This window comes from Spodoptera frugiperda, chromosome 10 (genome assembly GCF_023101765.2).
Source record: "Spodoptera frugiperda isolate SF20-4 chromosome 10, AGI-APGP_CSIRO_Sfru_2.0, whole genome shotgun sequence".
In the NCBI taxonomy this organism is placed as follows: Eukaryota; Metazoa; Arthropoda; class Insecta; order Lepidoptera; family Noctuidae; genus Spodoptera; species Spodoptera frugiperda.
Genome location: NC_064221.1, coordinates 1,803,957 through 1,816,030, shown reverse-complemented (window position 1 = coordinate 1,816,030; position 12,074 = coordinate 1,803,957). Strand labels below are relative to the sequence as shown.

The 12,074-nt window shown below is 36.6% G+C and overlaps 1 protein-coding gene across 1 annotated transcript; it reads right to left on the bottom strand.

The window, feature by feature from the left end:
- Positions 1-142: 142 nt before the first annotated feature.
- Positions 143-1,157, bottom strand: LOC118277475 (carbonyl reductase [NADPH] 1). Its single transcript, XM_035596294.2, has one exon. It carries the CDS (start codon positions 1,094-1,096, stop codon positions 239-241), a length of 858 nt encoding a protein of 285 aa, XP_035452187.2. The 5' UTR covers positions 1,097-1,157; the 3' UTR covers positions 143-238.
- Between the last annotated feature and the right edge of the window lie 10,917 nt (positions 1,158-12,074).

Below are 12,074 nucleotides of genomic sequence, written 5' to 3'. Positions count from 1 at the left end.
TTTAAAAAGTGTTTTTTTTTTTACTTGGGTGCAGAGACATCTAGTTGTGGGAAACAGCAATACTACCTATAAGCATCAAATACCTGCAAAAGTTTTTGAAAATGTTTGTGAATATTATGGATTATCGAAATAAAACATACAATTTGGTACAATAACAAGTAAAGTAAGTAGATATTATTATAATTATTTAAAAACAATATTCAAATGGAAATGTTAATAAAAGTAAAATATTTAAATTTTACCAAAGATCTTTACAAGCAAAATCGCTTTCAGCATCGCACCAATCAATAAGACTTCTGTTGTGCCACATGAAAGTGCCTTTTAACTTCGGCGACGCATCCAAAATTAAATACAGGACCAGTTCAGCCGACTCGTCAGGTTCTACCTCTCCACCACCCTGAGCCATTTCAGTCTTCATGTGCCCTGGATGAACAGCATTTATAGAAATGTTCCTGTCTTCGTATTTCCTTTGCTGGACCATTGTCAAAGCAGTCAGCGCAATCTTAGACACCCTATGTTCAGCGTGCTTTCCTTCATCAGCAAAATCATCTTTGTTAAAAGTTCCATTTTTAACACTTTCTAAGTATTCATCGACAAACTGATTAATTTGTTCCGTAGTTAAATCTGGGTCTTGGAGCATTCGAATCCAGGATTGTTTCTTCAAATTCGATAGATGTCCGCAAGCACTCGAAATGTTGACGACCCTAGCGCCATCTCTTAGCAACGGATAGACATACTTTTCTAAGGTCAATAAACTTTTGTAGTTTATATCGATGTTTCTTTTTGCAGCTTCGTAAGATGGATAGACTTCATCCCATTCCAATATTGCCGCGTTATTTACCAGTGCATCGAGCCCGCCATATTTATTTTTGATGTAATCTGCGAATGTTTGCACACTTTTCTCGTCACTGACGTCGAGTTGATGGAATTGCGGTTTGAGGCCGAGGTTGTTTAGTTTTTTTACGGCTTCTAGACCATTTTTCTCATTCCTCGCTGTTAGATAAACAACACCTTGGAACCTTTTACAAAGTCCTTTTACGATTGCGAATCCAAATCCTTTGCTTGCGCCCGTAACAACAGCAACTTTTTCCGCCATTTTTTATGCACATGCGCACAGACTGAGATTGAAAACAAAATTAACATTGAATGTTGAATGAGTTGAGTCAAGTTGAGTCACTTCTGTTTGTGAGTATTGACAGTCGTTTAAAATTGCGACTCTATTTCATTATTCCTAAAGTTTATTTTCCTAAAATTAAAATTATCGCACAGGTTAGGTAAACCAGACTTTATAGATAATACAATTTTAACTTTGTAGCAAAAGTGATAAGATTGTCTTTTGTTTACTTTTATTGATTTCTTATTTTTTTTAATTGGTTGATTCGAATTTTTTTTATCTGTCAAACAATTGTCATCCTTTTGGGAGTCAATATAAATACTATTTTGATTGTAAAAAACGTTTTGCTATAGTTTTAAAATGTCAGTGCAGTTTATTTATTCGTAGTTAAGAATAACAATGAGATTAAAATTGTTTATTGTTTTATTAACCTCGTGTTACAGTATAGAACAGTGGTTAAAGTGGACATTAACATTCTATGTAGTTCGTTAGTACGGAATAAAAATGGCTATTGTGATTTTTATCCTATTTACTATATCAGACACGTTATCGTGTGGTTTATTTAATTGTGAGAACGAATAGATCCCATCTTTGCTTCCAAAAAGCTGGCAACGTATTTAAGTGTTTCGGGTGCCGGTCACACAACCTCCACCTCACTTGCTACTCACACAGCCTCATAGAAAACAACGCTTGCACAGTGGTTTAGTCGTATATGAGTGAGGTACAATGCACTAACCTATCCCCAACCTCCAATTTCCTAAAAGACCGGTAACGCACTTGTGCCTAGGTAACTCATCTGGTACCTAATGTCACAAAAGGAGGCTGCTGAGACGAGACGGCAGATCCCACTTGTAGAAGGCGTCGAGGAGACAACCGCCTTGACGGCTAACACGCTGAAATCCCACCTGCACTAGCTACAGGCGGACCTTTGGGGACACAGGTGTATAGAGTGGAGACCCTAGTTGTCCTACCAGAGGCTTCAGGGAAGACGATAGCAAAATGGTTGGTTTTACGAGTGTCAATGGTTGACGCCGATCCTTTAGTTATCAGGTTAATTCAGGTCAGTTAGTCATTAGGTGATCCGTATGCTATATGCCATTAAAAACAATATCAGATAATTCGTCTGAAACTCTGAATCTCTCGATACCGAGGTATGATGGGAGAAATCTGAGAATTTGTTCCACTGCTGAGAAATAGCTCGTTACCTCCCCTAAAGGGTAAGGTAGGTACATCTGAGTGGACACCAACTTAGACCAACTTGGGTTCCTTCGAGGCTATCTGACCCCCTACGTAATATAGTCGTAGGTAGGAGCCTACCCAGTTTGTTGAACCCAGAACCTTCACGCTCGCAATCAGCTTCATGGTTACCAGGTCAAAGCATACTGTTTAACATAAGAATTAGGCAGTTAGTTACCCAAATGAGGCACGTATCAAACTAAATATCTTACGGTAGCCATTTTCCTTATACAGGAAAACATACATCAGGTACAATTAATATGCCCTTTTTGGCAATGGGAAAATACTTTAATTGTAATTAGGACTCCCTAATTTTCTTGAACCTCCTCAGGCCCCAGTCGTCGTGAGGGACACTTCGGGGTATCGGGAACAGCGCGACGATCTCCGGCCACCGTAAGTGCGGGCGACGAGCAAGAGTACCTAACTCGCCGTCCGTACCAGACCCATGTGTACGGCGGGTCGCGTTCCGTGCACACCTCAAAGAGCTAACAGACCACCACAGATTGGGCCCAGTAGGGCTAATATCCGAAGACCCGAAGCTGCGGACTAGTTACCGGGGCTTCGGCTCGAAATCATGTGTAGGAATAGGAAAGGTGTGGTTTTTAGTCAGTTCCAGGCTGAAAGTCCCTCTTGACACGCCTTAAGCGGGAGAAGTCATTGAACGATTTTCTCCCCTTAAAAAATACCAAGAAGACAAAACAGGGAAAAGTCGAAAAAATATACCTAAGTACAAAAAACACATACAACTTATAAGGAAACGTTTACCTAATCCAGTTTCCTAACAAAGGGACATAACATTAATTGCATTACACACTGAAGTCGGTAAAGCGGACATGTTATATTAAATCACTATACATAAAAGCAACTTGTTTTGTCTTGTTCGTCAGTCTACGTACGCGGAATAAGATGGTTAAGGAAAAACGTATTGTGTTAAAAGATGTAGATTAAGAGACGGTTCTGGCTCATGGGGTTTTTAGCCTACGGTTCACGGCCGTCAGGCTGTATGTAAGTATGTTGTAGCAAGTCTACAACTACATGCATTAAATTACTTTAATCGTATTTGCTTGATCAAAAAGCCAGTTTTAACCAGCTGTTTAAGAGGTATGAAATGGGATATGGTTTCTTAATAGCGAGACACAAAGACTTCTGCCGTGAAAATTAAATTAGTAGGAAAAATATCTAACGTTTCTAATGTGAGAGAGCTATGCTTCGGCACGAATAGAACGGCTCGACCGGAGTGATACCACGGCCTCACAGAAAACCGACGTGAAACAACGCTTGCGTTGTGTGAGTGAGGTAACCGAAGGTTCAATAACCCCCTTCCCAATCTTTCCAAGCCCTGATTCCCCAACAACCCTTAAATTCCTAACCTCTAAAAGGCCGATAACGCATATGTAACGCTTCTGGTGTTTCGGGTGTCCATGGGTGGCGACGATTGCTTCCCATCAGGTGATCCGCCTGCTCGTTTGCCGGCTTATGAAATGCACATCTATACTAATATTATAAAGCTGAAGAGTTTGTTTGTTTGTTTGTTTGTTTGAACGCGCTAATCTCAGGAACTACTGGTCCGATTTAAATAATTACACTAGGCAACACTCAAAATTTCCCGGGGAAAATTCATACCGTATTTTATTGATAATCATACACCTAATACCAGAAAAATAATAATTTATTTCAGTCACGTATAGGAATGGAGATTTTAACATTTTTGTAAAAAATCACTTTTTTATTAGTTTTGGAGGGTAGCTCTAAATTCTTCTTAGTAACGATCACAATAATATTTTGTAGTGTCAGTATACATTGATTTCTTTCGCAATGTCTCGCTTTTGTGTTAATTCTCCGGATTTATTTTGTTTTATTTTCACCAAAGAGTAAAAAAAAACCCATAACGCCGTTAAGTAATTACGAAGTGTTATCGTGCATATTTTGGTTTAGACGTTCGCAACCAAGATAAATATTGGGTGCCACACATGTGTTGCTTCTCATGCCACAAGAATTTGACAAACTGGTTTAATGGAAAACCAACAATGATGCCTTTTGGTCAACCTATGATTTGGCGAGAACCTAAGGATCATGTAAGTGACTGTTATTTTTGTCTCACAGATGTCAAAGGATTTTCTAAGAAATCTAAGCACACAGTAAAGTACGCAGAGGTGTCTTCCGTAACAAAACCAATACCACATTCAGAAGATCTTCCAGTACCTAACCCACCAAGTCACGTTGAATCCTCAAGTAACGCTTCTATTTCTGATGATGAATGTGAAGACTTTCAAGTGGCAAGTACATCTAAAGCACCACATTTGATCAGCCAATCTGAGCTTGACGATCTTTTTAGAGACTTACCTAAGGAAAAATCTGAAATATATGGTTCAAGATTAAAGCAATGGATTTGTTCAAGTCACGGAAATTTTTTGGGAAATAAACGATCGCCTCAGTATGAAAGCCTTATAAACCAATTGTTACATGCTTATAAACAACTGGGGTGCAATATGTCATTAAAAATACATTTTCTGCATTCGCACCTTAATTTTTTTAAAGAAAATCTAGGCGCAGTGAGTGATGAGCACGGTGAGCGCTTTCACCAAGAAATTGCCTCAATGGAAAAGCGTTATCAGGGAAAATGGACCACTGCAATGCTTGCAGACTACTGCTGGTTTTTAATTAGAGAGACATCAACCTCTTCTTAAAACAGGCAGGCCAAAAGAACAAAAACTAGTTTATTTTTCAAGTCTAAATAATATTTTACTTTAAAATAATACAAAAAATTGTTAAAACTAAAAATAAATTTCTCTTAAAAGCTATACGTGACTGAGATGTTTTATTTACTGTTCTAAGTTCTCTATACCATGGCCTTTCCGAATCACACAATCAACACACGATCTCTGGGAAAAAAAAATATTTTTTTTGTTGCCTAGTGTTATTTTTGTGTTAGATAGCGCATTTGCGCTTTCCTCGATAAATATCGAGGAAGGTTATAGGCTATAAAACATCACGCTACAATTAATAGGAACCGAGCAGAGCGGGTGAAACCGCGCGGAAGTAGCTAGTAAAAATATAATACGCGAAAAAATACTATTAGGTATTCAGTCTGCTCTTGCGGAAAAAAACAATGAGTTGTAGGTAATACTATGAGTAAAACTCCAACAATGTTCATCAATGAATTGTTAATGCAGCAATATGGACACAGGACACGATTTCTCTGTATTTGTGTAGTAATTTGTATATTTAAGTAATAAACAGTAATATACGGTGTAGGCAATGCATATTAATATGACAACCAGCGGGAAGTTTCCGTAATTACGTGGCTTATGCAGTAATAGGAAAATAAAATCATTTCCATTATGATTCACACAATAGGGATGATGACTGGGTCAAAAATAAATTATTACAACTTTTCAATACAATAAAATATTCAAAAATAATCTCACTCTCATTCATTGATGAATTATGTAGTTAATTTTCATAAGAAATAAGTCTGCTATTTGACGTCAAAATCTGATGACGTCATAATAGAGTATTTCATACAACGTTCATAGAAAATATCGTTTTTGACGTTTCGAAAAAAGTTTTTATTGAATTTGACTAGTAGGTATCTAACCTATTGTATCATCCCTCAATTATGTTAAATGGTAGGAATAAGGGTATACCCATACCAGCAGTAACAGTCTGTGAGACAATGACGGTCCACAGCTGGACTGCAAGCCTCATCTTTTTTTTGAGGGGGGAAAATCATCCAATGACTTCTTCTGCCTAGGGCGAGGAAGGAGGGTGTGAGACTCTTACTGACTAAAACCCACCTCGTTCCTACTCCTGTAAACCTAGGTAGACAGTTCCAGGGACAACGGTGGGGCGCCATCACGACATCGACAGTAATTCCGTGTTACTCAAATCCAGTTAACGTACGAAAAGATTACATAAGTACCTAAGTGAAAAAACAAGAAAATATTTACACTAACACTACGTCTTAAATCGTATTACAAGACTACGTTATACGATCAAAGAAATACAAATAGTGTGTAAGTAAGAAAAGTACACTTAAAATACATTTCTAAAACAAACTTATTCCCCCACAAAGTGCTAGTGATTTGACCAAAAAGTTCCCAAATACGTGTCGCATCAGCATTCGAATGTAATCTGTATAAATAAAACATGACAGAGCAGGCTGTATGCGACGATTCCATTGCCTTTCGTCAGAAAAAAAAAGAATAAGAATGGCGCGCTTTATTCACGTTGTCTGAAGGATTTTCTTTATTTTTTGACAAGTTGTTGTAAAAATTAATATTGATGTTTTTGGTCGTGAATATTAATAAAATTAAGATTACAATCTTCATGATACTTAATTAATAATGTCGTGTATAAAAGTGAATCTTTATTTGTTTTACACAGAATTTTGGTCATAATGCAAGATAATAAGTACCTGTTTATGTACGTATTTACGCAATGCTGGCGTACCTTAAATGATTGAGTAGGTACAATTTTAAAGATGGTTCGCATAATTTTTTTGATCCTTCAAAGGGCTATAAAATAATAAAACTGAAGGAAGTAAATCTTGGAGACTTAATTTTGATGTTTCTTTTACAGAAAGGCTGCAATATCATGAAGATGAGCGATAAATATCTGTACAATTGACTTATTTAATGTAATGCGCGCAGTTATTTTGAAGTTTAAAGTTTATTTTAATATTTTACTCAAACAAAAGTTTCTAAGTATTGCTTTATACATACTTACCTTCTGAAATTATATTGTGGTTTCGCGTCTGGGTGTCATGTGTTTGCGAACTTGTATGTTTATAAACGCACCCACCATACAGGAGAAAATCCTAGTGTGGGATAAGGTTTTTTTAAAACCGTAAACTATTATTTAAATAAGTGGTCACAAAGTCGCATGCAATATATAAGTAAGTAGCCAAGTAAACAAACACTAGTTCTATGTTAAACCAAACACCGTTAGCTTCTGTTAGTCTACTAACTGTTAGTTAACTTTACGCTTGAATTATAATAACTTATGACAAATATACAATATACACTATTTTATGGCTTCGCCCACATTTCCGTAAGATAAAACGTAGTCTATGTGCAGTATTCAAGACCATATTCTACCCCTATTTCAAATTTCATCCTGATTCAGAAATTACAAGTTTTCAGTCTTATTATTAAGACTAGCTTCTGCCCGCGGCTACGCTCGCCGTCGGATAAAGTAGCCTATATGTTATTCCAGACCACAATCTATCCCTGTTCTAAATTTCATCCCGATCCTTTCAGCTGTTTTAACTTGATATTGAGTAACAAATATACACACAAACGCATAATCTCACTTACTTTCGTATTTATAATATTAGTAAGAATCCTGGGTTCCACTGTGTGTGACTAAGAGTCAAGTAGTCGCAAGTGCAAGCACAAGAGCGTCTTGGCTTCGTTTTACGGGTCGGGCAAAGAAAAGTGTAGGTATTTATTTTTTATTTAATTAATCAAGGGGAAATCGAGTGTAGAGGTAACCTTATGTAAATATGTAATCAATGTCTCCCATGGACTGCCCGCAACATCAGAGAAGTCAGATACCTATATTTATATCATATTTAGGTACATCCCCCTGTGGACTATTTGTAACCAACAAAATTACCATTATTTCTTTTGAAATCTGCCCCCACTTTCTTAGAAAACCGCGCAAGCCGGGCGAAAAGCCAGTCTCAAAATAAAACACTATTTATTCCCTCAATACTTTACAAAAGTAAGAAAACCCCAACATCTCCACATAAGAATGTTGGTTTTGACACCCAAAGATTTCGCGAAATGACTGAATAATGTATGTGTGGACTGAACACTGAACACAGCGCTGAACACCGAGCCTTTTATCCTAGAAAAACATTATAAGACCCACGGGAAATACGGAAAACAAATTGTGAGGAAAGCCGCGGGCTAAACAGCACATGAAACTGCACTAAATTATCCAAACCCTCCAAGGGATACTCTACCTTATATTGCAATAGTATAAGGTTGAAAATGTTAGAAAGAAATGTTGCAGATTAGGGTAGGTTGATCTGCTTTTGTCTATGTATAGTTGTGTTTTTTTAAAGCCAGGTAGAAAGGGTTAGGGATTCATGTATGTATTAATACGTGAAGAGTGAATTTTGAACAATTGTTTTGTTGTGTTTGAATGTATAGCGATTTTGTTATAGAACAAGCCCGCTACAACCTCCCAAAACCGCTGCAACTCTTGTAAGCCAGGAAACACCGGAGCACTGAAGTCTAGTGCGTCTCAGGACCATGAATGACTGTCTTAGATCTCACAACGAAATAAATCAGAAGATATTATTAGAGGAGAAGATAACAGAAAATCGATGGTTTTTACTTCCCTCGGTTTGCAAAGTATTGAGGGAATTTAATGCAGGAGATAATGACTTAAGTCTAAAAACACAAAAGAGATTGCACAACTAGGTGAAGCCCAGTCGCCAAGCACTACTGAAATTTTATTTACCAAAAATGAAGTGGGTGTACATTGTACAGTAGCATTACGTGCCATAATGTGCACCTCTGCCTACCCCTTCGGAGATGAAAGGCGTGAGGATATATAAAAAAAATAATTATTCAATTCGGACCAGTATTTCCGGGTGTTCAACCAAACAAACAAACTTTTCAAGCTTTATAAAATAGACTAGCTTTTGCCCGTTCCGTACCGTTTATCATTAAACGTCTTTATTCACTCATTAAAGAAACAAGTGTAATATAACAAAGACTTTATATACAACCTCGTTGTTATATATAAAATATGTACCCGGATATCTGATGCTACACTTTTACACACTACAAGGTATAAAGCTTACCCATTTATTTTAAACAGCTTCTTACAATTACCAGAAGGCATTTTAAAAATGAGTTAAGTTCAAGTTAGAATACAAGTGGAGGTTCTGTACCAACGAAAGTAAAACGTATGAATTTTTTGGTAAGATCTTAGTATTGATAATAATCTATATACGAGTAGGTATAAAAATCAATTGCAGTTCGTTAGTCTCTTTAAAACTCGAGAACGGCTGGACCAATTTAGCTAATTTTGGTCTTAAGTTATTTGTGGAAGTCCAGGGAAGGTACAAAAGGTAAAAACAAATTTTTTGGAGATATAGTACGAAGTTTACCGAGTCAGCTAAGTATGACATAACAGCGTAATGTCAGCGTAACAGCGTAATGAGAATGCGGGTTCGAATTCTACTAAGGGTAAGTACCAATGTGACGTTTCGAGTTATATACACTTTCTAAGATTATTTAGACACCACTGACAAACGGTGAAGGAAAACATCGTAAGGACATAAAATCCTAATAAATCTGCACTAGTGTGTGCGCAAACACAAGTGCATTCTCTATTCCCTCACTCTCTGATCTCTGAACCCAATCCCTCCCAACCCAAGGACGGCAGACCGACACGACCAGAGAGAAGTCAGGTGCAGGACTAACAGTTTTACGTACTTTCTGAGACATAGGGGTGAAATACAACCGAACTTCCTGACTCCGGACTAATAATGGTCATTTTACTCAGAATGCCATTATAATTTTTGGCCAGAGCGGCAACCGACGCGTTGCATATCTGGTCACTCAACCACTGCGCTCACTGTGCATTCAGTAAGTAAAGGTTCATCTTTATTTTTAACTTGAGCAACTCTAAAAAAACACAAAAGATACTTGTAGCACCTCTTAAAAGGTAAACTCGGTATTTATTAGCACATTGTTACTCTCAAGTGGGAACAACTTGCTCCTCACTTAACTTGCTGCACTGAAGAGTTATTTGACATACACTTCAGGCTTTTGTTTCTTAATTTATTATATAGTACCTTCCTTGTATACATAGGTAGTACCTATATGTAGGTATATTATTGGATAATTTATTAGTAGGTGTTTCAATTGTTCGTTTTGAGCTTTTTACTTTGTTTTCCTGTTCGGTCAAAGAAATTTATTTTGTTACTAGCCACATCCGAGCACGGTTTTATAGCCCATAACCTTCCTCAATAAATTGAATACACAACACAAAAATATTTTTTACAAATCGGACCAGTAGTTTCAGAGATTAGCGCGATCAAGCAAAGAAACAAACAATGGTTTGTGTCGGCTTTTCTTTATTTGTTGACATTTCAGAAGTACTTATTTATGGTTTAATTGGAATAAACGATTTGACTTTGACTTTGAGTTTAAAAATAAACATACCTTCTTTTATTATTTGCCACCCCTTTTAACAATAACAAAAACTCAATGGACGTCAATCAGACCGGTAAATGAGGAGTTCATTTACCGGTCTATTTCATTTACAATTACTAAAAAAAACTATTAACATAATATCACACACATATTGTAAACACATATAGAAACAGAAGTATGCATTACCATATACCAACATTATGTGAAGCTCACTCGCCTTGCATGGAGTTCAATGACCTTATATTTTTAATCTGACAGTAACTGAAATAGTGAATTGTTAACATTTTAACTTGAACCGGATTAACTAGTGTTCTTTGCGATGCAGTTAATATTTTATTCTTTGTTAAATATAGAACAAAAGTTGTTCGTTGTCCTTGCCATTGCATCGATAATAATTTAGCATAATTTTATTGTGAATGTTCCATATAACATAAGGTAAGCTAACCAAATAAGGCCTACCTTATTTTTATTACCGCCTAGCTCGTAAGTTTAAAATGACAATGGGCTGATAATTTCAAAATCTTATATTTATTTATTAAACTTTGTTATAATGGAATCAAAATGGCTTTAGAAACAAAAATTACAATTTTGTAAACACAAATAACTTAAGTGTCACTTTGGCCTTATTGGGAACCCTATGTCTTAATAAGGCCTCAATAAAAACTAGTAAGTATTCAACTTCTTAATTATAACAAAACTTTGTCAATGCTTATAATAAATGTAATGAGATCTTATTAATTAATTTTGGTCATTATACATCAGGCTAAACGAGTTTCTCATCATGTAATACCCAAGTAACATCTTTGAAGTCATCGGTACCCCAACAATAGTCATCGGTACCCCAAATTCAAACGAATGAAAATAACTTCTTGTTCTGTAGCCAATTTAGCGACCGACCTAGCTTTCGTGTAGTGGAAACCACTCTTTAGATGATGCGTACTTCTTTGGAAGTTATATCTGGCTGCAGCAGCCTACCGAGTAAAACAGGGTGCATAAAATTCGAAGGGTGAATAGATACTATGAAGAATTTCCCGATATCCATTCACCCCTTTTCTGTATCTATTCACCCCGTTTACCCCTTTCTACCATTTTAACAGCGTTTTCCATCTTTTGCAAAATCCATTGGCTTTCTTTTTGACAGAAGCTGGTGATCCGTTTTCTATGAAATTAATGAAAAACAACTATGCCGTAATAAGGCCTACACGTTTTTTTTGTAGGCTTTATTAGGGCATGGCACATAGGTAAACAAAACAAAGATTATATGAAATACACCGATATTATAGCTATTTCACTAATGTGAGGAGATGGCTAAATGTATAATTGTCATATAGACAAAACACGGCACGTCGTATACTGATAAATATAAAAATACTAACAGTTTACGCTACTCGAATTTTATAAAAACTAAAGTGCGCTCCACGTCGTGATTGTTTTCGACTGTAGGTTCCAACATAATCGCGGCACGGGTTGCTTGCTGTGCTCAAATTAGTTAAGTAATGTGCATGCACACTTCCACAAACTTTGGCGACCATATGACATCGGGA